The 22,119-nt window shown below is 40.4% G+C and overlaps 3 protein-coding genes across 5 annotated transcripts; 1 reads left to right on the top strand and 2 right to left on the bottom strand.

Moving 5' to 3' along the window:
- Positions 1 to 644: 644 nt before the first annotated feature.
- vash1 (vasohibin 1) lies at positions 645 to 5,104 on the bottom strand. The gene is made up of 7 exons (XM_031742343.2): positions 4,247 to 5,104; positions 3,928 to 4,016; positions 3,497 to 3,553; positions 3,058 to 3,132; positions 2,036 to 2,417; positions 1,386 to 1,495; positions 645 to 1,223 (listed from the first exon to the last, which is right to left on the bottom strand). The coding sequence occupies exons 1-7, from the start codon at positions 4,466 to 4,468 to the stop codon at positions 1,151 to 1,153; spliced, it is 1,008 nt and encodes a 335-aa protein (XP_031598203.1). The 5' UTR covers positions 4,469 to 5,104; the 3' UTR covers positions 645 to 1,150.
- A 313-nt stretch (positions 5,105 to 5,417) lies between these two features.
- Positions 5,418 to 8,855, bottom strand: fcf1 (FCF1 rRNA-processing protein). Of its 2 annotated transcripts, none has more exons than XM_031742407.2 (8): positions 8,741 to 8,855; positions 8,338 to 8,402; positions 8,155 to 8,226; positions 7,914 to 8,062; positions 7,712 to 7,784; positions 7,528 to 7,615; positions 6,056 to 6,150; positions 5,418 to 5,915 (listed from the first exon to the last, which is right to left on the bottom strand). In XM_031742407.2, the coding sequence occupies exons 1-8, from the start codon at positions 8,741 to 8,743 to the stop codon at positions 5,867 to 5,869; spliced, it is 594 nt and encodes a 197-aa protein (XP_031598267.1). In that variant the 5' UTR covers positions 8,744 to 8,855; the 3' UTR covers positions 5,418 to 5,866. The 2 variants fall into 2 exon arrangements, with proteins under 2 accessions (XP_031598267.1, XP_031598268.1); XM_031742408.2 differs by lacking the exon at positions 8,741 to 8,855 and adding an exon at positions 8,566 to 8,690.
- On the top strand, positions 8,825 to 21,296 carry arel1 (apoptosis resistant E3 ubiquitin protein ligase 1). 2 transcript variants are annotated; one of them, XM_031742409.2, is made up of 22 exons: positions 8,825 to 8,883; positions 9,584 to 9,812; positions 10,238 to 10,406; positions 11,996 to 12,216; positions 12,820 to 12,891; positions 13,168 to 13,394; positions 13,518 to 13,755; positions 13,847 to 14,016; positions 14,184 to 14,364; positions 14,449 to 14,693; positions 14,971 to 15,048; positions 15,162 to 15,303; positions 15,404 to 15,525; positions 16,224 to 16,299; positions 16,409 to 16,518; positions 16,604 to 16,783; positions 17,117 to 17,242; positions 17,765 to 17,894; positions 18,017 to 18,075; positions 18,154 to 18,243; positions 18,337 to 18,512; positions 19,064 to 21,296. In XM_031742409.2, exons 2-22 carry the CDS (start codon positions 9,665 to 9,667, stop codon positions 19,164 to 19,166), a joined length of 3,063 nt encoding a protein of 1,020 aa, XP_031598269.1. In that variant the 5' UTR covers positions 8,825 to 8,883; positions 9,584 to 9,664; the 3' UTR covers positions 19,167 to 21,296. The 2 variants fall into 2 exon arrangements, with proteins under 2 accessions (XP_031598269.1, XP_039459177.1); XM_039603243.1 differs by lacking the exon at positions 8,825 to 8,883 and adding an exon at positions 8,909 to 9,111.
- The last annotated feature ends 823 nt before the right edge of the window (positions 21,297 to 22,119 follow it).

Consider the following 22,119-nt stretch of genomic DNA (forward strand, 5'->3'; position numbering starts at 1 on the left):
TATCAGAGAAACTCAGGAGAGTTTTCTCCAAGCACGACATCCCAGTGTACTTCAGACCCAGCAACACACTCAGACACAAACTGGTTCACCCGAAAGACAAAACTCCAAAACACAGACTAAACAACATGGTGTATGCTGTACAGTGCAGCGAGGAATGCCCAGACCTCTACATTGGAGAGACCAAACAGCCACTTCACAAGCGCATGGCACAACATAGAAGAGCCACCTCCACAGGACAAGACTCAGCAGTCCATCTGCATCTTAAGGATAAAGGACACTCTTTCGAGGATACCAATGTTCACATATTGGACAGAGAGGACAGATGGTTTGAAAGAGGAGTGAAAGAGGCCATCTATGTCCACTGTAAGCGACCATCTTTGAACAGAGGCGGTGGTTACGACACCAACTGTCTGCCATCTATAATCCAGTTTTGAGTTCCCTCCCCAGACGCCTTAATGCCCACTCACATCCTGGGCCATCTGACCTCAGGAATTCACATGACAAGGTGGGGCCAGGTTTTACAATGAGCTCACCCGAAACCCTGGCTGATTAGGTCCCACACCCGCTTTCACACCTTGGCGCATGTGATTAGAGGATCACCAGGGGGTCCTTTGTCCCTCCTTGGGGGGATACTCCCACTGGGTTCAAATCTGGGACTCTCGGCCATTTGACCTTAGAACTGAAGAAGCTTCTCGGATGAGAGGTGAAACGTCTTCAAGCAACTTAAAGAAGTCCAGACGCTTTTTCTTTGCAAACTCCTTTGAATACTGACTGTTTGTGTGCTGCATTTTAGTGCTTTTTCTTTTAAACAAAACACATTTGAAAGATGATGTCATTTCACAGCTTTAGCTGTGCCATAGCATTAACCTGTGAGAGCGCATGTGTCCTCCAGCACCAAGCAGAAACTCTCTCAGACACATGTCCCATTCTTTGCCTCTCCCTGTGTTTTTTGTGTCCAGCTTGCAGCTGCATCCTGGTCATTGAATTTGTGCATGAGGACTTGTGAGTGGGTGGCAGTTAATATGTGCACGTGTGGAAATAATATAATTTTCTAATGAACGTGTTCTGTTACGCTCGTATTCTATGGCAAAATCTAACACCCTGTGTGGTGCTTTGAAATCTGCTAGTTATCTAAAAAAAGAAATCTTCCTCAGACTCGAATCTGGTATCCGTTCATATCTGTGGAGGATTTTTGTTCCAAAACCTTCTTGTCTCCAGAGGGGCTGCAAGAAAAATAAAAAAATAAATGTTAAAAACAACAACGAGGTTTATTCATATAAGAAGCAAACTGTGACTAATTTAGAAGCTCCTTCTTTTTGCCTTCGATCATAAGACATCTCCAGCGCAAATACTGAGAACTATGTAGAGCATGTGATTAATCATACCGCCTCTCAACACGGCTGATCCTCCGTATGGGGCTGCCTGGTCCTCTGAGGGGTGAACCCATGCTGTTCCTCCTATCTTTGGTGGGAGATGGAGGTGCAGGCTTTCCTATCTGCAAAACCACAAAAGAACATAAGAGCTTCATTCACTTGAAAACATCATGAGTGAGCTACCAGTGCTTTCACCATTACTCTGAGTGTCAGTGGCTGAAGTATGTCTCTGTCTTTAATGTGATTGTGCAATGCACTGAGTGCACAAGATCAGCTACTGATGGACTGAGCCACCCTTGAGTAAAGCACTGCAGAGCAGCGTCAAGTCATTAGTTTTATTATACACAGAGCTCAGCATCCAGGCTGCCTTCATTATATGAGCATGAGAGGTGATGAGAGAAGGGCGTTTGAGAGAGATTGCTCTTCAAACAGCGGTTCAAATCAGTGTCACCACGCATGAAGAGAGAGCACGTCAAAGGGAATTTGATAAGCAGAAAGGGCAGTCCATCTGCTGATGACAAATGACATTTCTCATCATTGACTTAAGTCCTCTAAGAGCTCCAACAGGAGAAAAGCAACTATTAACAACAAGTAAGACATTTAAGAGCAAAGCTACCAATATGCAGCACTCTATACTTGTCCCAGCTGCCACGCCACTCTACCTTTAGCCTCATGTCTCGAGTATGTCTCTCCAGCTCCTTCCGTAGCTCCTCCTTGGTGAGCTTGTCCACATCAAGTATCGAATGTTTCCACTCTATCTGCTCCACGCTGTGAGGATCGTGGGAAACGTACTGGCCAATCTTGACTTTTCGTAAGGTGTGCCAGTAGCCCCTGTATGCTCCTTCAAACTCCTGGACCAAGTCCAGTAGTGTTCGAAATTCCAGGGGCTTAAACATGAGGTCCTCTCTTCGGCTCATGCCCAGCGCTCCGAAGCGTCCCCCGCTGTGGACTCCCAGCACAATGTGGTGGAAGTGGTTCCCTGAGAACTGAGATTTAAAGCTGAGGGGGAAGCGCTCCACGGCAGGCATATTGTTGGTGAGGTAACTGCATCAAGCTGAGTCAAGGAAACGTACAACTGACCTTCAAATCCTAAGTCTAAAAAAACATCTGTACAAATTGATCTAAGACCGGGCATATCTGGTGAAGCCTGCTGCTTCTTATTATGTAGAAAATCCATCTGTTTTGTTCCGCTATATTAGATCATATCTGAAGCCAAAATTTGATGAGAAAACATACGGTAGGTCTGCCAAAAAACAAATTTATGAATCCATTTGTCAACCCATTCTGTCAGGCTCCACTGGAGTGAAGCAGAAAACAAAACAGTAACACTTTATAATACGGCTGTGACTAAGGCTGCAATTCCATAGCAATTAAATGGAATTTCATTGAATTTTATGCATATGTATTCATGTATCCATTAATGTTTTAAAATGACTGTTTTTTTCACTAAACTACCAGGAAATATGCAGTACTTAAATTTACATACAGTATAATTATTTCTTGTGTACCTACCCTTAAGTATTTGTGTAGAAATATAATTACATTGTAATTTTAAATAAAATTAATTGAAATTTAATTTAATTACAGGGTAATTACACCCTTAGTCTCAGGCTGTATTGTAAAGTGCTGCCAACAAAACAATAAATTAAGACCTGCACCACGTCCTCTGTGGTCATAAAGATACATTCCCAAGATCACTGCCTCCAGACATTTGATTGGCAGAGCCTCCCGCGTCATCTCCTTAGCAATGTCCATTAACCTGCGCAAAACAAAAGAAAAACGAGAGTGCCATTTAATGTCATTCTGAGTTAGGAGACAGCAGCCTACTGCACTACCAGTTACAGGAACACATTGTTATTGATTTCATGAAAACAAAAGCACTGTCATTGAGCCAGGGAAATAATATTGGCACTACTAAATCTAATAAAGTGAGGTCAGGGAAAGTGTATTCCAGCCCTGTGCTGATTGACAGATACTCCTAAACACAAAGGCCTGGAGTAAACCAGAGAGATCCATATGCATGCACCCTCAGCAACACTGGGTAAATATTAAGAAATCAAAGACCCTCATCCCAGACATCCTGTGATTGCTGCTGTAAAGTCTGTGACTGAAGAATTCCTTACGCAGTAAGAGGGCGGCTTTTCTTTATTTCAAAAAACTGCGTTCCTGTGTGATTGTACCTGTAAAGCACAGTTAAGGTCATAGTGCGAGAAGGCAACATGACAAATGTTTTAAGAGAAAGGAAAAGGCAGCTCCTTAAAGTGCTCTGTGGGAGTCATAGGCTGTTGGTTAATAATGGATGAAATCCTTCTCTGGCTGGAAATCAAGCTTTCACCTAATATAGCATCTATGGTGGCCTACATTATATTTCAGCTGTCTGGCCCATATTTTAAACTGTGAAAAAAACAGTGGGTCAGTGGGATTCTGCACTTTAACATCCACATTGACTATGATCGGTGTGTAAAATCTATAAACAATCTATATAGTCTCAAAATCATTTTAAATGCACCCTGTTATCACTGATTTAGTTCTAACCGGCTTGCTCAAAGGATACTGCAATTCCCTGATGTACTTCTGTATGGCTTCCAGGCGCTGTGGGATAGTGGTGGTAGGCTGGTATGTAGGCACACTTGGTATTGGAATCTGTGGGACAGAGCATCCAAACATCTGCATTACCATAACACAATCCCGATATTCATTGCAGCTGGTGAATGTAGCATTGTTTGACCTCTGTGCTCTTCTGTTTTGTATAACTAATGGCAAAAGTAGCAAAATAGAATTTTCCTGTGCTGGGAAGTTTGCACAAAACACGCATTATATATTCAGTGCTGTGTGAGCAGCTGCATTTCCTTCCTCCTCCCTTTGGGCTTTACCTTGGGCAGGTCAGTAGCACCTCTTATCTCCTTCGCCAATGCTTCACCGCTGGGATGGATTCGAGCCACATGGCGCCACATCCTCTCCCAAGTCTCCTCATCCACCGGGAAGCCACTTCTGTTCACATAGAAAGGCACCCCTCCATCCCTCAACTCTTCGTCGCCTTCATCCTCCTGCTCCTCGTCTCTCTCCTCCAATGAGCCAACTGTGGCCAAGAGCATCCCCTCCTTTACCAGGAAGCCCAGCAGAGTTCTGCCACAGAAACGTCCTGACTGATGCCTTTAAATCCTTACACCTTGATTAATCTGCTTGCAGGTTTAAGTAGGTGTCCGCGACAGATGGCCAACTCATGACACCGAGTGGATTATGGCATCAGTATTTCATAAAAGAAAGGCTGATCTGCTATAATTAATATTCGCCTGTGGTCAGAGCACGTAAATATGAGGCAGTGGTTTAATAACGTGTATTAAAATCGTACTGCAATAACTATTCGACACTTTGAAATAAACAATAGTAGACTAAAGGCCATTCAATGACCAGAAATTGAAATAAATAAATCGAGACAATAAGGCTACTTAAGGTATAAAATGCTTGGCCTTGGTTATAATGTTCATCAACAACCAAACACAGGCCAGCCAACATTAACACTCGATGCGAGGATTGACTTTGCAGACAACAAAGTATAAATTCCTAATTCCCTGTTTCGTTAGAGGTCATTCACGCCACAGACATCCAGCAAATCGCCGCTTTCCTGCATTTCCATCTCCCCAGCGCTGCTCACACGTCCACTTTATGTCCGTTTCACCAAACGATTTCCGTCCAAGTCCGCCGGTTCATTGTTCATGCAGATGCTCTTCTTGGCTTCAGCGTCTGCGGTTATTCACATCCAACGAGCTGCTCAGACACTCCCCAAATCTCTTCTCCTGCGCATGCTCCCCACTTAGCGGATGATCTCAGCAGGGGTACGATGATGCATTTAGGTGCTCCTCGTAAGCTGTCAACCTGAGGTCTGCTTTAGCTTATATTTCAATTTTCCAATTTAACAGTATACAAGTAGAAAAGAAGGAAATGTACTCCTTGATTATAAAATGTCACATTACTGTTAAATGTTAAATTAGCTCGGAGTAAACATCACTTTACACATTTAACATGGAAAAATGGAAGACAGAAGATATTTCAATAACACCTTTATTCAATCAAAAAAATTGTAACAATATGTTTCAAGAACAAATAATTCAATTAAATTATTTTGCAGTTTGAAATGTGACCAAATACACCCCATCCTCACAAAATTAAACTTCCATCCATTCAAGGTTTATCCAATCCTGCTGACACTGGGCGAGAGGAAGGATACACGCCAGACAGGTCACCAGCTTATCACAGGGGTCATCATCACAATCATTCACACTCAAACTCACCCGTACTGTCAAACCAGAATCCCCAGTTAATGTGTTTGTTATATTAACCTAACATGTATGTGTCTCTGGACTGTACAAGAAAGCAGGAGTATCCAGAGAAAACAAAATTAGCTTCAATCCTCAATATTTTTAATACAAATGAAAGGAATAATCAACAGGAAACTTCAGTCTATTTACAGTTCTTGGTCAGCTGTAGATACATTAAAATCTTGGAGCACCGTAGTCATCAGGCATCCGTTCAATGTTATACCTGTTTTTTAGAATAAGAACAAATTGATTTCAAGGTTAGCAATAACATTATTTTAATTTTATATTTCAAAAACACTTAAAAATTAATTACCTACAATCAAAGCTGACATATATTTTAATTAAAATGCAGAACCCTGCTACCTGTGGTTTGAGATGTACATGATGGGCACTCCAGGGATCTTCCTGACTCTTCTCTTCAGATCTCGGTCAACAGTGGCCAGGATGTAACACTTGTGCTGCAGAAATATTTTTACATAATTTACATCTCCCCTTACAACATAGCCAGCGTTAGACACACGCACATACATATATATTTTATCATGTTTATTTACCAAAAATTGTAGTTTTTATGTTTTGTACCTCAGAAAATGTTTAATAAGATTGCCTTCTGCGCATATAATTTAGTTGCACTTTTACTTTTGTATAATGACAAAGATTCTGAATATATGTGCTTCGATATCAATGTATCCATAAAGGAAAATTCAAAAAATTGTTTAAATACCACATATCACTAATATAATATACTTGCAACATATCACAACCTGAACTCAGAGTGATAACACAGAATTAACTGATCTAACTACAATCAGCTCTGAGGTCATTTTTGCACATGAGACCTGGACGATCTTGAGAAAAATCAGGTTTTAACTTTGTCTGAAAGTGTCCTTTCTCACATGTAGCACACAGCAGGACACAAATTGCTTCAGCTGGGTTCTCACTATTGGAAGTACTCTGTTTAATTTCAGCCCGGGTACAGGGTAACCACTCGCCTCATCAAATCTGCAATCGGTGTCTGCAAAGTCAGACTTAAGAGATGCAGGATCATACCTATGTTTTATCATCTGAGCAGGGGTCGTCTTCCCCAACGAAATGAAAACGTGAAAAAAAGAGACAACACGACCTGGACATCTGTCAATTGAATAAAACCTCATCCTCTTCCACATCAAATCAAGCATAATCATACTCATTTATTCCCAATATTGTCACAGTTTCTTACTATCAGCAGATCAGAAAGATAAAGATTAGATATCTGACATTGCCATTTCCTGACAGCTGACAATGAGCTGGCAAAACTATAACAGCAGCTGATTATAAGCTAACATTATTCCAGCTACTGTTAGGCTCAAGTGTCCCCAAAATTCAAATTTTCCCTCTGTTTAACAGTTTCATTACATTCTCACATTTTATGAAAAGTTATTCAGTTATTCACTCACTAAAGCCAGTAACAGCAGCAAAAACAGCAGCAATTAAAACCTCAGTGTCGCTGTCATCAGACAGAAGTGAGCTCACATACTCAGATCAGATTCCTTTCACAATATTTTATAGCATTCTCCACAGTAAATGCACATGGACACCAGCTGAGGTAAACAGCAGACTGCAGCAGGCAGCAGACCTTTTGTTTACATTCTTTACCTAATTCCTTTGTTTAGGGAATAGCTCCAAAGACTCCACTCTAAAGAGTTTTGGAGTTGGTTATGTAGTTCCTTTATTTTCTGTGGTCAATTTTTAAGGCTACCTGATTGTGTTAGCTTACTGTTCAGCTGTTGTGCCTGCTGACAAGCAAACAGTGGGTGCAAAATAAATTAACACTGAGATTTAATTGCATATATTACCTGTGTCACTCGTTGGACTAAGCAGTCATCAGCGTAAGTTCCCTTGTGTGTGCAAGGCAGACGCTCAAATCTTGGATCTTTTGCTATCCTACAAAAAACAAACCAGGTGAAGACTGTTTCAATAAAAAAATAACTTTAAATGCATCCAAGTCTGAAATGCTTATTCACATGAAGCAGCCTTTACCTGAGCGCGACTCTGTATTTCATTCCAAGCTTTTCAATCTCAGCCATTACACAGTCTGTAATATATGGTATACCTGGATGGGATAGAATTTATTTTAAAAATTAATATAAACTTTGTGTTTATTGGATGCTGATATGTAACAAGTGACATAAAGCAACTTTATTATTTTCGTTAAAAATTCCCACTGAGCACTAATACTTACATTTGGCATAAAGGCAGTCCATCATAGACTGAACAATGTCCAGTTTGGCCTTGATGGAGAAGTTTATAAAATTTGTGTCAACCAGAATGTGGTATGGTGGGCCAAGCTGAGTGTTGTATTGAAAAAAGAGGCACGATGGGTACTTAGTCCTGCACAAAAATCAAAGAAATTAAAGCAAATTAAGGAACATCAACCACTCTTTAAAGAGCCAATGTGTATTTGTGTTGTGTGGCGAACTTACACTTCTCTCTCCTTCAGCTGCGAAGGGTCTTTCTTCTTTTTCTCTTTTGCTTTGGCTCTGTCTGTCTCTTTTCTACAAAACAAACAATGAGTTACGGCAACTTTTTACGTGGGAATTGGGTGAAGCAATGAATCACATGGCTCTAAATAAAGCAGAGACGCAGAAAGCACTGCCGAAACTCACATTCTTTGGTCCTTGAGACTGATCATTCTTTTCATCGCTGCATACCTCTTCGTTTTCTGCTTCCCCTGCATTGATGAAGTTAAAACCCCAAAATAGATCACAACCAACACATAACAGCAGAAACTGCAACCGTGTTAATTTCTAATGTTTCTAAATAGCATGACAAAATCGACTCAAAACCTTTTGAAACGTTAACGCTCGTTTTAAAAATATTGTTCACTGTCTAACCTTTAAAACGTTGCGACTAAAGATCTGATGTGGAAACGTTGCATTAGCATTAGCATGTTAGCTTAACGGTAACTCTGCCAAAACTCTCTAACCTTCAAGTTAAAAAAACAAAACTTTATCCGATAAAAATTGTTAAGTCGGTGATGTTACTCTGATACAGTGAGAAACTACGTACCATTTCAAATTTCAGTGACTGAACCCTCAGACCGGCTACAAATACGACTTGCTACCCTCGTGTTAGCAATGCGCTGACGTAATCAAAAATCGACGCCCGTCTGCGCATTTTCCGGTGGCTACGCTAGCGCCTCGCAGACGAAGGTAGCTGCAGTGTTTAATAATAGTTTGGCTATATTACAATATTGCATTTGCTGAGTTTTGCTTTGTGTAGTCGGGGTTTTGCAAAAGGCACCTGTGACGACATGCACCTCAATAACCATTTTGGGGCAGGCGACGAGATTTCTGAAAGGACGCTAACATTCTGGGCTAACTCTGCTAGCTGTTAGCGTTGTCTTGTCTTGTCGGAGTGCTACTGTAGCAGTGTTTAAGGTTAGCCTTCCCACTGTGTCAACAGACCAGAGAGAATTGGTGATGTTGTAGTTAACCTGTTTAATTTCTGAGGCTTTTGACCTTTCCAATAGTTTTAAGTTAAGCTTTCTGTTTGAATATGTTATTTCTTTAGCTAGCAGATGGTGTGAAAACGTGCTGACAGCTGAGCTAGCGAGACCAGAATGGTTATCAATATCTGTCATAACCAGTAGCTGCACTGTGGGTCGCTCACTGGATTTGACTTGCATATCTTTGACCCTGTTTGTCCTTACTAAAAGGAGGTTTGTCAGAGCCTCGTTTCATACATATTTCAATGCCACGGATTGGTTTTATTCTGGACATTTAAATATTCATGCTTTGTTGACAGAGTAGTCTACAGCCCCGGGCTCCTCGGTGTTTCCATCTACTGCTTACTTGAGCAACTTTTTCTTAAAAATCCCGTCTGGCTAAACTTGTTTTTCTTCTGTTGTAGGAGATTGGAATAACTCGGTGGTGTTTGGCAACTGTACGTTATAGCACGGAGAAGTCTGAGTGAAGGCTGAAAGATGGTCTGATGGACCGCCGTTTCTTCCTGACCTTCCTCTTCTGCTCACTGTCGTGGATCTTCTTCTGGGAAGTGCGCTGGAAGAAAGGAAAAGAGAGTCAGATCGAGGAATGGCTCAAAGGACATAACCTCTCTCAATACAGAAACTTATTTGAAGGTCAGTGGATCACCGTTGGCTATACCAAAACAATACAGACATTTAGCTGATTTCCTTTACTTTTTCTTTTCTTTTTTCTTTTTTTTTTAAAGCAAGCTGATGTTAGTGATATGCGTGAGAAGACTTTCTGAGTTTTTGTAGAAATAACACAGGCAAAAGTATCACTTTCAACTGGATTTACTATGGGTTTATTTCAGAGAGATTGCATTACCTCTAGGTTTGACTCTGGTGATACTTTTGTTTTAAACAGTGAACATTCAGATTAAATTGATTCCAGTGGCATGCACATACAATCAGCACAGGCTTAAGCTTTCATTATAGTAGGTTTTAATGAGGATCTAGACCTTTCGGGTCATTATACTGTTGTGGATTTATTGGCAAGTATGAGTATTGGAGATTTTGTATGCTGTTCATGTGCCATCCAGATGTACACACACTCGAGGAATTGAGTCTGAGTGTTCTTAGTCGTTTGGAAGAGGTGGTGAAGGAACAGCAGCGCTGGAGGGAGATTGCAGAGGCTCACATCCAGCTGCTCCGAGACTTTGCCTTCCAGGAGTGGCTTTGCTCCCAGAACCTGGAGCACTATTACCATACGTAAGCAATGAAAAGTCTTAACTTGAACATTTCTACTAATCTGGTATGAGCAGCAACCCTTTGATGTAATTAATTACTTTTTGGCTTGTCATAAATTTAGATTATTACAGGTTTATGTATGTCCACTTGAGGGCACCCTCTCCATTCACGGTTAGCTGAGTCTGCTGACACTGAGCTGTGTAGGCTGCAGTGTTTCGGAGGGTCACTGCAGTAAAAAGCATTCTTTAGAGACTGCATTTGTGAGACCCTGCAGTAATGCAGATGTTTCTGTATATGTGTTGGGTGCTTTATTCTGATCCAAACAGAACCAGCTATGATTAGTATTAGTTATTGCGCTATCAAAACAATGACATGTGTGCTGTGCTTCTTTTTTGAGTAAACTGTTATGTTTCTAAAGGTCAGCTTTGTTTCAGAAACATGGAAAATCATGTTTGTTAGGAAGATTCCTGACATCTTTAGTGGGATACAGTGTCATATTTCTGAAGGTCATGGCTGCAACTCTATAGCTGCACTGCTGTTGGCTTTTATGTAAGCCTTCATTGCTCACATCATTGTTTTCTGTGCTTTTGATTCAGTGAAGAACTGGAAAAGCCAAAGTTAATTATTACATATTTATTTGACCAAAATATAGTGTAAGTGGGGATTTAAAGTTGCTTTTAGTTTTAGTTGTACCATTATTGTCAGTATGTACATATTAAACTGGGACAGCATCGTGCATGCTCATTAACAAAGGATAGGAAAGGCAGTCTTACAGTTGAATTGATTTCAGTTATTTGGATAATATTTTATACTAATCTCTGTTTTTGCCCATAAAGATCATGCTGTGAAAGCATAATTGCTGCATGATCTCAGTGTCAGCTGATACAGAGACAGTATGAACATTTATTTTAGAGAATTAAAGGTCTTCTTTGTATTTATTAATAGACTGTATTTATCCAGTCCATTGTTGCTGATCTGATTTTGAGCTAATGTCGTCAGGAAGATTTTATAGGATGCCTCTAGCTAGTAAAAAGGTGTATGAGGGATCATTTGTGCCAAATGCAATTAGTGATGCTGTGATTTTTTTTTTTTTTTTTTTTTCTGAAGTTTTCTGTTTGTATATTTATTCATGTGCGCTGATAATTATCAGTATATTTATTTATTTATTATTGATTTGTGACTTGGTGAACCAAAGATGATTTTCCATTAATCTGGACAGTAGAGTTATTATAATTCTAATAATCTTTTGCTGTGTCTGCCTGGGCTCATCCAGTATTTTCCTCCTTCTTGTACACCACAGGAATTAGATTTTTTCCCCTTCATTTTATTTTATTTATTTGGAAAAGGCTTGTTGGAACATGTCATGCCATCTAACTTTTGTAATACTGGAGTCGTTTAGGAGATAAGATTGAGGCTCCTGGCCTGAATTGTACTTAAACCAGATTTTGTTAAGCATGCCGGACAGGTTGTTGTGTGTGGTTGGAGCTGCATTCTTGTTTAACAGACCTTGAGTTAATATTAGGTTTCAGTCCCGAAGTCTAAAAGAAAGGTGGTTGCTTAATGCTAGGATTCCTGCTTGACATACTTTCACTTTTTGTTTTACGCTGCAGACTGAAGACCTTGGGTTGTATGAATTTGGATGATCTCTCTCAGTTTGACAGTCAGCTGCAGCTTTCTTTAGCTGCCTGGGGCTACTACTACGAAGATTACATAAAGTTGTCTACAGGCATCAAGATCCTCCAGACCTCCAGGGGGAGTCGTGACCAGGACTACGAGATCCGGCTGGTGCACAGCCTCGCTGAGAGACGTCTGAATGAGAAGTGGTCATTTGGTGAGACCCTGATCACGTTTTTATTGTTGTCTTTAAAGAATGTTAGTTGTGGTTGCGTTACCAGCTGCAAAGTATCAACAGGCATTCAGATACAAGATATAAACCGAAGTACTGTTTGCTAAGTGTTTTCAAGGGTTTTCACAAATGTTACTCAAAGAAGCATAAGTCATTTGAATGTAGCTCAAATTCTCTAATGGCGAAGTTATGTGTTACTTCATCTGTTTGACAACAAAACAACTCTTTGTTTTTCTCTGTTCCCTGGTGTGAAAACAGTCTCTTTACACCTACTGTGGAAAAATCTCTGTCAAATAAAACACATGAATGTTGTCTCTACCTTACTGGCTTTCCTATTGTTTAACAGGGTGTGGTTTCTCATACTAAAGGACAAAGCTGGCCATTTTTGTCACACCCTTTCTTTGCATTTGATTTAAAAATAAATTTAGTGGTATGGAAGACCTACCCGAATTTGCATAATAAGAAAACTATGTGCTTCAGACAAAGGAAAGTGCAATTATTGACACTGACTCTGCAGACAAGGAAGAGGAAGTGAGCAGTTTCTACAATTGAAGTAATCAATAGTGCATTGTGCTACTGTCTTCTCAGCGGGAGCTCTCATATTTGGCTGTAGTGTGGCACTGTGCTTCTTGATAAGGGACCTCATGTTTTACGTGATTGGTGAGTACAACATTATCTAGTAGTATAAAAGGCTGGGCTGATACGGTTGGTGTTTACTTATGTGACTGATTTTTACTCCTGCTCACACTTTGGCTTTAGTTGGTGCTGCTGTTTTTTTTTGTTTGTTTTTTTTGTTTATTTTTTTTAAATAGTTGGTGATGAAACGTTGGTTAAACTTTAGTTATTTTAATACTGAAATGTTTTTTTAAGGGCAAAAGAACATTTTGATTGCAAACATAAGTTCCAACTCTTGTGCTTCTTTCCTTCTTGTGGCAGGTGGAATTACTGTTTCCATCATAGCGTTTGTCTTTACCATCAAGTTCCTCTGTGAGCTTGCGGCAAGGGTGGTCAGCTTCCTACAGAATGAGGATCCAGGGCGACGCGGTGATCGTAGCATCTACGACTATGTCCGGGGAAACTACCTGGACCCACGCTCCTGCAAAGTGTCATGGGACTGGAAGGAACCACAGGAAGTGGGACAGACTATGAGTTTCAGAGTCCAGGTGACACTAGATTCCAAATGTCTGTGATCAGTGAATATAAATGTTGAGAAAGGAAAAAGAGATGATAATAAAAATCTATTCAGTATTAAATGACACTTTCTATTTGTATTTTCGTCTTTTCAGCTGTTCTACAAGAATGGTCAGCCTTTCCCAGCACATCGGCCTGTGGGGCTGAGGGTCAACATTACCCACATTGAACTGGCCCTGGACATCCCTGCCACACAGGAAGTCCTGCAAGAACCAGAGTCGAACGTAGTCAAAGTGGCTTTTACAGTGCGCAAGGCTGGACGTTATGAGGTTGCGGTCAAGCTGGGTGGACTGAATGTCGCCTATAGCCCTTATTACAAGATATTCCAGCCAGGTAGATGCGTAAAATGTTTTCATGCAGTTTACATGTCAAAACAAAATCTTTATTTTGGATGACTATATTTCTGTTCTCTTTTTCACTTCAGGTACAGTTGTTCCATCCAAAACCAAGATAGCCTACCATTTCTCCACCCTGGTGCTAACAAATGGACAGCGGCACACTTTACAAATTGAGCCCAGAGACGAGTATGGAAACCCTACTAATAACTCCACATCTCTGACAGATGAAGCAAACTACAGTGTCCATGTGCACTCTGTAAGCGAGTGAAACCCCTTTTCTTTTACCCATTAAACTGAGATTATTTTCTTGATGATGACGAGTATAAAACCTAGCATTAGTTTTTATTCTTAAGTTGCACAATTGCACAACCATTAGCTTTAGAACTAAGCTTGGATTCATTTTTAGTCTTTCTGCTCTTTCAGCTAGGCACAGCAGATGATGACAGTCTGGAGGGCCTCTACAGCAAATCTGTTTCAGTCAACAAGCAGCAGTGCCAGGTTCTGTTGAGACTGACCCTGAAGAAGACTGGCTGTTTCAGGGCTCGCATCTCCTACAAGGATCAGCCGCTCAGCAATGGGGAATTTGACATAATTGTTCTCAGTGGTGAGCAGCTTGTACATGCTGAAGAGAAATGTATTAGCTACTGTTTTCATAGCCTAATGCTCCTCTTTGCATTGCACGTTGCAGAGAATGAAAAGGCCTGCGTGGAGAAGAATGTATCCACTCCTGGCATAAGCATCTACTTTGAGGCATACCTTTACAGTAGTGGGAACTACAGCAGTTCATCGTGGCAGTTACCAGCCTCCTCTTTGTTGGCTCCCCAGAGGAGGCCCTCCATGGGAGAAGAGGAGGATGAACATGACTCTCCTGTGGAGGGACAACCTGAGAAGGTCAAGAAACCAAAAAAGGTCTACTGTTACATATCGCCAAAGGTAAGTGACCGGTGGCAATATAATGGTTAGGTACTGGAACCAGAATCACCTTTATTGTCCTCATCCTCTCGATCAGTGCCCATATTCACACATACAGACCCATTTACACAACAGCTTTAATACCTGGATTATATCTGATGAAGTAATAATTGAAACACTTCAGTTGTTCTTGTATACTTATTGTCTCTTCCAATTTATTTATTTGTTTTAAATTCAGAGATTTTAAAACTGTCGGTATGAAAATATGAGGGCATTGAACCTGAGTTTTTTCAAACAGCAATTATCCGTGAAGGAATTCTACCTGAAAATTATTCCATGGCGCCTTTTCACCTTTCGAGTATGTCCAGGAACAAAGGTAAGCAGAACTAATGTTAGAAAATCCTGGAGAATCAGTATTTTTTTTTTTTTTTTTTTTAAGATTACTTTGTTTTATACGTGATTAATGTTTAATTGAATTATTTTCTTTAGTTTACCTATTATGGTCCTGACCCAGTTCACAAGTACCTAACTCTAGTAGTGGATGATGGGATACAGCCTCCTGTGGAGCTAAGCTGCAAAGATAGGAACATCATGGCTGCCACCTTCATTCGCTTCCTGCACAAGAATATTGGTTTGTTTGAGTGGAACGCAGTTACTTTTGCACAATCTGCACTTAGCAAATACCGTCTCTTTGGAAAACTGTAGTAGTAATTTAATAATGTTGTTTTTAGGCGGCTCTGAAACGTTCCAAGACAAGGTGAATTTCTTTCAGCGTGAACTCAGGCACATCCATTCCAAGAGACCTCGCACCAAGACCTGCCTAAAAGTCAGCCGACACGCCATTCTGGATTCAGTAAGTCGGCGTATGTTATTCTTTCTAGTGGAAAAGCAGAAGAATAGATCTAATTTGTGTAATCCAGTGTGTAACATGTGGTATGTAATTATTTCTCCAAAACAGTGCACCAGAATGACTTTTAGCATTAAAATCTGAGGTTTATTACCAAAAACATTTATTACCAATGTTTTCTGATTTAACAAAAAAAAAAAAATCAATGAAAGCCTTTTTAAATTATCGTCTCACATGTCACTCTGACCTTTTTCCAAAATGTTTTTTCTACAATACCAAACACGGTGAAACAGTGCTCCCTTTTGTCTCTGTGTGTGTAGTATGCATGTCTGATATATTCCTGTATAAGAGTTGAACTTGGCAGGAGGATTTTGCATTAACCAAATGGCGCGTGTTAAACTGAGGCATGATTTCACCATCTGAGTATGCGCTAGACACACACACACACACACACACACACACACACACACACACACACACACACACACACACACACACACACACACACACACATCAGTCCTCTGAGATTTCGGTATTCCAAATGTTTTTGCTTTACATTTTGGATGTTATATTTACTCTGATCAGATTTTATTTTTATTTTTTTTAATAAGCTATGTTTTATGACCACAGGTGTAATCATAACAGTGACGTGACCATTATGATCATATAGACTGTTTCATTTGTCATTTTTGTTCTTTGTTCAGTCATTGAAGGCCACAAGGAACTTCTCAGTGTCTGACTGGAGTAAAAACTTTGAGGTCGTGTTTCAGGACGAGGAAGGTAAACACGCAATCAACATGAGGCCTAATGGAGTACTGACATTTTGCCTCAAGCGCTTCACTTAAAATCAGAAAAGGATTTAAGGTGCATTAAAATCTTTCCTCTGCAGCTCTGGACTGGGGCGGTCCGCGCAGGGAGTGGTTTGAACTGATTTGCAAGACCCTCTTTGACACATCGAATCAATTGTTCACCCGCTTCAGTGACAACAACCAGGGCCTTGTGAGTTACTGTTTTCAACCCTTTGTATATTCTATATACACCTTAGTTTTGAAACTCAGAGAGAGTATTCGTCTTCATTTTCCAGGTACACCCAAATCCCGAGAGGCCACCCCACTTGCGCCTAAAGATGTACGAGTTTGCGGGTCGCGTTGTAGGGAAATGTCTGTATGAGTCTGCTCTGGGTGGAGCCTACAAACAGCTGGTTCGAGCTCGCTTTACACGTTCCTTCTTGGCCCAAATCATTGGCCTGAGAATGAACTACAAGGTATGGAACGCAGTGCATTCCAATTAAAGAGACACTTTGCTCGGAAGTTGGAAGGTCACGTCTCTATTGTTTATCCTCTAGCGTCAGCTGTTCTATCTCATCACTTAAACATTCCTGACGAAGCCAAGAAACCTCATTTCTTTCTTGGCATTATTTATTTAACAGAAAACTACCCAATGTGTTTGGCTGTTTATCCAAATTACTTAGCTTTCAAAGTTGAGAACTCCAGTCCACCCAGTCATCTTTTTATCGTTCCCTGCTAGAAGATGAAGTACCGTGTTTATTTAAAAACGTAATTTTTTCCCGTGTTTTCGTTTGATTTTCCACATGCAGTACTTTGAGACGGATGACCAGGAGTTCTACAAAACTAAAGTGTGCTTCATCCTAAACAATGACGTGAGTGAAATGGACCTGGTGTTTGCCGAGGAGAAGTATAGCAAGTCGGGACAGCTGGAGAAGGTGAGGCAACGCTTTGGAAAGGAACCTCCCCTTATTTTCTTTCTTTCTTTTTTCTTTTTTTTTTTAGTACTCATGTAGGAGATCCCAGGAGATCGAAGCAGTAAACCAAACAAAAGAAACCATATTGCTTGTTTGGCGAGAGCCTCAATTTTTCTTAAAAGAGGAAGAGTGGTGAGTTTATATAAAAGGATGGACGAGTAGAGTTTGGCATCCTTTATAAACTTTGTTGTTCACTTGTAAAATATCACCCAAATAGCTGGCTGCGTAAATCTGTGATGAAACAGAGCTCAGACTCGCAGATTTTTAATTAAATAACGACGTTACTTCATCAAATTGTTTCTTTAACATTAAAATGAATTGCCCAAATATTTATAAATTAGCTGAGAAGTAATGTGACATTTTCAAGAGGGTTTCTGGTCTTATATGTACTAATTCTTTCCTCTGGTTCCTGCTGTTACTTGCCAGTTTTCAACATACCTTAAATGTCATTTTCTATCATTTTCACTCCGTCCTCTCTTCCAGGTGGTGGAGCTTATATCTGGTGGAGCTCAAATTGCTGTGACCAATGAAAACAAGATGCATTATCTTAACCTGCTGGCCCAGTACAGACTGGCCAGTCAGGTAAGAGATGAGGTGGAACATTTCCTCAAAGGTAAGGAAATGAAGCTAGCACACAGCTGCATTTTTGCATTTGTATTTTTCTTGCCAGTTCCTCTCATTTGAGATCTCTGGTAATGTGCACATAAATGGTGCATTTTTCCTGATCAATTGCAGGTTTGAATGAACTGGTTCCAGAAAACCTGCTAGCCATATTTGATGAGAACGAATTGGAGGTATGTGCGATGTTTTGTAATTAAGTCCTGCTGACATTTTAATCAACACCGGATACTTACGGGGTTTTGTGCTTCTAGCTGCTGATGTGTGGCACTGGTGACATAAACGTACAGGACTTCAAGGCCCACGCTGTGATTGTTGGCGGATCGTGGCACTTCCGAGAGAAGGTACGTCACGGACGCTTTTCTCATCTTGCCTTCTTCCCTAGCAGCTGATGGAGATGTCTGATCTTGTTTGCTTTTCTTTTTTCCTTCCCTCAGGTGATGAAGTGGTTCTGGGCGGTGGTGTCTAGCTTCACGCAGGAAGAACTGGCACGTCTTCTGCAGTTCACCACCGGCTCCTCTCAGCTTCCCCACGGCGGGTTCAACACTCTTTGCCCCTCGTTCCAGATCATCGCTGCCCCCACACATAGCACTTTGCCCACTGCACACACCTGGTGAGTAGAAGCACACATACTGAGAAAAAACATGCCTCAACAGTGCTGCTGTGTTTTCTGACTCCTGACAAATCCTGCATCATGTCTAAAACCAACAGTCTTTTCCCTGATGATATAAATCTTTAAGACCAGATCACACGTACAGTAGTTTTAATTGTACAAAAAAATGTTATTCAAACGGGAGAAAATAGCACATTTCTGTGGAATAGTTTCAGTGGCTTATTTATACATACTAATGAGTTTTTTATGGCAGCAACAGGATGGCATACATGGGACTGAGTCAAAATAAACTGTGTGAGAGTGAAAAAAAAAATCCCCCACTGCAACACCATGGCTCACTGATATGTTTTTAATAGTTGTTGGAAACAATAGAGCTCTGTGATGGTGTGTTTTGCTATATCATGTCTGGAAATGCTTAAAATCATTTCCGTTTTTGGTCTTTTAATTGGATTTTTTTTCTTCATACATAAGAAATAATGTAATATCAGCCTGTTCTCCTTTTCAAATCAACAAATCGTTCAACCACATGCTGACTCTCTGTGTCTGTCTAGTTTTAACCAGCTGTGCCTCCCTACCTACGACTCCTACGAGGAGCTGCACAAGATGCTGAAGCTGGCCATCAGCGAGGGCAGTGAGGGTTTTGGCATGCTCTGACTCTTCCATCAACTGGCACTGTGGTTTCACACATACAAGAGACCAGCACTGCTCCACTGCCCTGGTTTCCTGCATTTGTTCACATTTAACAGGTGGACTTGTTGGCACTCTCACCCCCTCTAATAAATACCCTCTCTCAAGATGAGCGAGCGTTTCAGGAAGTCCCAGGAGTCTGTGGTGAATCTCGTATGAACTCTAGTGCTACTGTATATAAAATATTCCACTTTTGTATAAAGAAAAAAGGAAAAACAAACAGACAAAAATGACAAAATTCCAACTGCTGAAAAAGGGTGTTTGGACAATTTTTATTTCCTGATGCTAAAGTTTGCTTAGTTTTATATGCTTGAGAGACGAATAATACTAGAGCAAAGGCCTTGAGTATAACTGTATAACTGCTTCTTTGGCATTTTGCAAACTGAGGAACACTTAAGTGCAACAGCAGCCTACATGTGACGTGGGTGACACGTGCATCTACAGCACTTTGGCCTTAATCGATCAGGGACTGATGTGTGTATGTAAATATTATAATATCACTCTTTAATTTGTACATACTAGCGCGTATACAAATGTTTTCATCTTGTTACTTTTTGATTTAATATTTAAGGAGAAGGGATTTTCTTTACTGTTGCACGTTTGATGGGTTGAGATTTAATATAATTTCTACAAGTTTTTTTTTTTTTTTTTTTTGTCTGAGCAGAAGTGGGTTTTAAAAGGAGCCAAGTGATATTGTTTCTATATACATTTTAACTTATTGTGTCTTGAAAGTAAAGTTTCTGTTGTCCCTTAATCTTTGGTTTTTTATGTTTTATAAACCTGCCTTATTCATGCCCTTTGCCTCTGATTGTATCCCGAGAGGTGCGTAGGTGAGAGAAACATGCTCAACAATAGTAGGTAATAGTCATGTTATGATTTTTCTCTTATTACATGCAGAGGTTACTGTGGATGTGAAAGCTGTTTGGGTGTTGGAGGGGTGAGCTCTTGTATAACAAACATTTTGTTATATAATGTTTTTGACTGACTCATTCACAGCCTTTCATGGGTTTACCTCAGAATCTCCTTTGCCACCTATGCATCCTCTGACACAGGTGTGTATGTTTTCATGCACATGCATGGCAAACATGTGCATACGGTTTGTTCATAGTTGCCTCCTTCCAGCCCTGACTGTACAACCTTTAGCCATATGCTCCATCATCCTGTAAGCTAAGCAAAGCATCTTTGAACAATAAACCCTGTTTCTTTGTTATATTGTTGTAAAACTATTTATTTTTATTGCTGTTAGTTTTGTCGATATCCTGAGCCAACAGAAGTGTTTCCTTGTTTATTTGTTTGTTTGTTTTATGAAGTTTTTTCTTATTTATTAGCACTTCCTTTTGTGTTGCAGAGTTTACATGGTCATTGGCCAATTTGGAAAAGTCTGCTGACAGCTTGTAGAGCATTTAGGAAAAGTGATGTTTACTCATAGCAAAAAGAAAATGTTAATAGGTAATGATTCTTCTTAGTAGTATTTTGATTTGTTTCGCCCCGTAAGCAGTCACATTTGACTCAAGAGATTGAACTTAGTAAATGGCAAAGCAATCCCATTTTGACAGTAGGTGTTGGATTTATTTACATTGGCTCCTCAGTGCCAATCGAATGTCAGAGCTTTAGCTGATCTTACAGTGTTAAAGAGGTTTGTGAGGGTTTAGGCGTTCGTGTTTGTTTGGGTTGTGCAATGTTGACCTGACCTTCAGCACCAGTACCAAAAGCTGACATCATATTTATCTAGCACAAAGCTAGCGTAAGCATTACTTGTACGACTTGATCACTGTAAACAAGTATAACTGAGTTCTGTCCTGTAAATTTTATGTTGTTTAATGTTTTGCTCTTCACGATCATTTACTACTGTTTTATGTTTAGATGCTTTTTGGATTAGATGGCCTGAGTGTGATTTTTAGCGATGTAGATGTTGTGAAATATTTGCCTATGAAGTTGAAGATGGGGTGGGGTCCGGGGGGGTAATTCTTTCCTTTTACTTCTTTGTTTTGTTTTTGTTTGTTTTGTTTTTTTTTAATGGCGAGCCTCTGCTGATGAATGTTTGAGATTCTCTGGATGGAGCTACTTTGTTTATGGGAATAAAAATGATGGAATAAATTCTTGTCATCTTATTTCAGCCTCTGTGTATCGTATTTATCTTATCTGAGGGGTGTGTAATAACACGTCTCATTTCCACCCAAAAACCCAGTCTATGGTTTGGTGGCTCACGTGTGCTGGTTTGAAAATTGACCTTGATCTGACCCTAAAACACTGTAAACTAAAGTGGCATTCATTTAGAAAGCTGGAATAGGTGTAGTGCTTGAGAATAAGACTATCTTGGCCAGATGAATGCATGTTTTAGACACAAGAGGGCACTGGCTCTACATGTGACATGAGCTCACCATGAGTGACAGATGCATGCTGCATCTTCTGTAATCCCCACAGACAGGTTGGCTGCAGTGATGAGGGAGCTTTCCTGTCTTCAGCTAACCCTCTATACTTTAAGTCTTCAACACAGAGGGAGTTCCTCCATTTACAAGCATTTCTCATTCTGTCCCTCATGCTCGCGCATACAGAATAAAGTTAATTTAACTTGGAGGGCTAAAATCAAAATTTGTATGATGATTCCTAAATGCAGAAAGCAAAATGGGGGGGAAAAATGGCTTCCATCATATGGAGGCAGCCTCATCAACACAGGATGTGATAGAAATACACTCTTGCCCTCCTGTTTGCTTTCTCAGTCAATGTCCGATAAGCCCTCAACTAAGAAAACCTCTTTAATGCCTGTGGCTACGCAGGTCCTGTGGCCATCAGCACGATACCCACATATTCCTGGCGCGGCTCCTCGTACTGTGGTCTGAACACTATCAGGAGCCGGGAGAAGGCATCTTGAAGTACTTGGAGGCAGAAGTCCAGTTATTTGGTCTTGGCATGCACCTGT

Source organism: Oreochromis aureus, linkage group 19, assembly GCF_013358895.1.
Source record: "Oreochromis aureus strain Israel breed Guangdong linkage group 19, ZZ_aureus, whole genome shotgun sequence".
Taxonomy (NCBI): Eukaryota; Metazoa; Chordata; class Actinopteri; order Cichliformes; family Cichlidae; genus Oreochromis; species Oreochromis aureus.

What these genes read in the sequence shown, in the direction of transcription:
- vash1 (XM_031742343.2), bottom strand. Translation starts at nt 4,468, where the DNA reads ATGCTCTTGGCCACAGTTGGCTCATTGGAGGAGAGAGACGAGGAGCAG. An exon ending in GTGCTACTGACCTGCCCAAG is followed by an intron (nt 4,017 to 4,246) that starts GTAAAGCCCAAA and finishes TCTGTCCCACAG; the next exon opens with ATTCCAATACCAAGTGTGCC. An exon ending in GAGGCAGTGATCTTGGGAAT is followed by an intron (nt 2,418 to 3,057) that starts GTATCTTTATGA and finishes AGCTTGATGCAG; the next exon opens with TTACCTCACCAACAATATGC.
- fcf1 (XM_031742407.2), bottom strand. An exon ending in AGTCTCAAGGACCAAAGAAT is followed by an intron (nt 8,227 to 8,337) that starts GTGAGTTTCGGC and finishes TTTGTTTTGTAG; the next exon opens with AAAAGAGACAGACAGAGCCA. An exon ending in ATGTACATCTCAAACCACAG is followed by an intron (nt 5,916 to 6,055) that starts GTAGCAGGGTTC and finishes TCTAAAAAACAG; the next exon opens with GTATAACATTGAACGGATGC.
- arel1 (XM_031742409.2), top strand. Translation starts at nt 9,665, where the DNA reads ATGGACCGCCGTTTCTTCCTGACCTTCCTCTTCTGCTCACTGTCGTGG. An exon ending in ACTGTTACATATCGCCAAAG is followed by an intron (nt 14,694 to 14,970) that starts GTAAGTGACCGG and finishes TTTTTCAAACAG; the next exon opens with CAATTATCCGTGAAGGAATT. An exon ending in CTTCCTGCACAAGAATATTG is followed by an intron (nt 15,304 to 15,403) that starts GTTTGTTTGAGT and finishes TGTTGTTTTTAG; the next exon opens with GCGGCTCTGAAACGTTCCAA.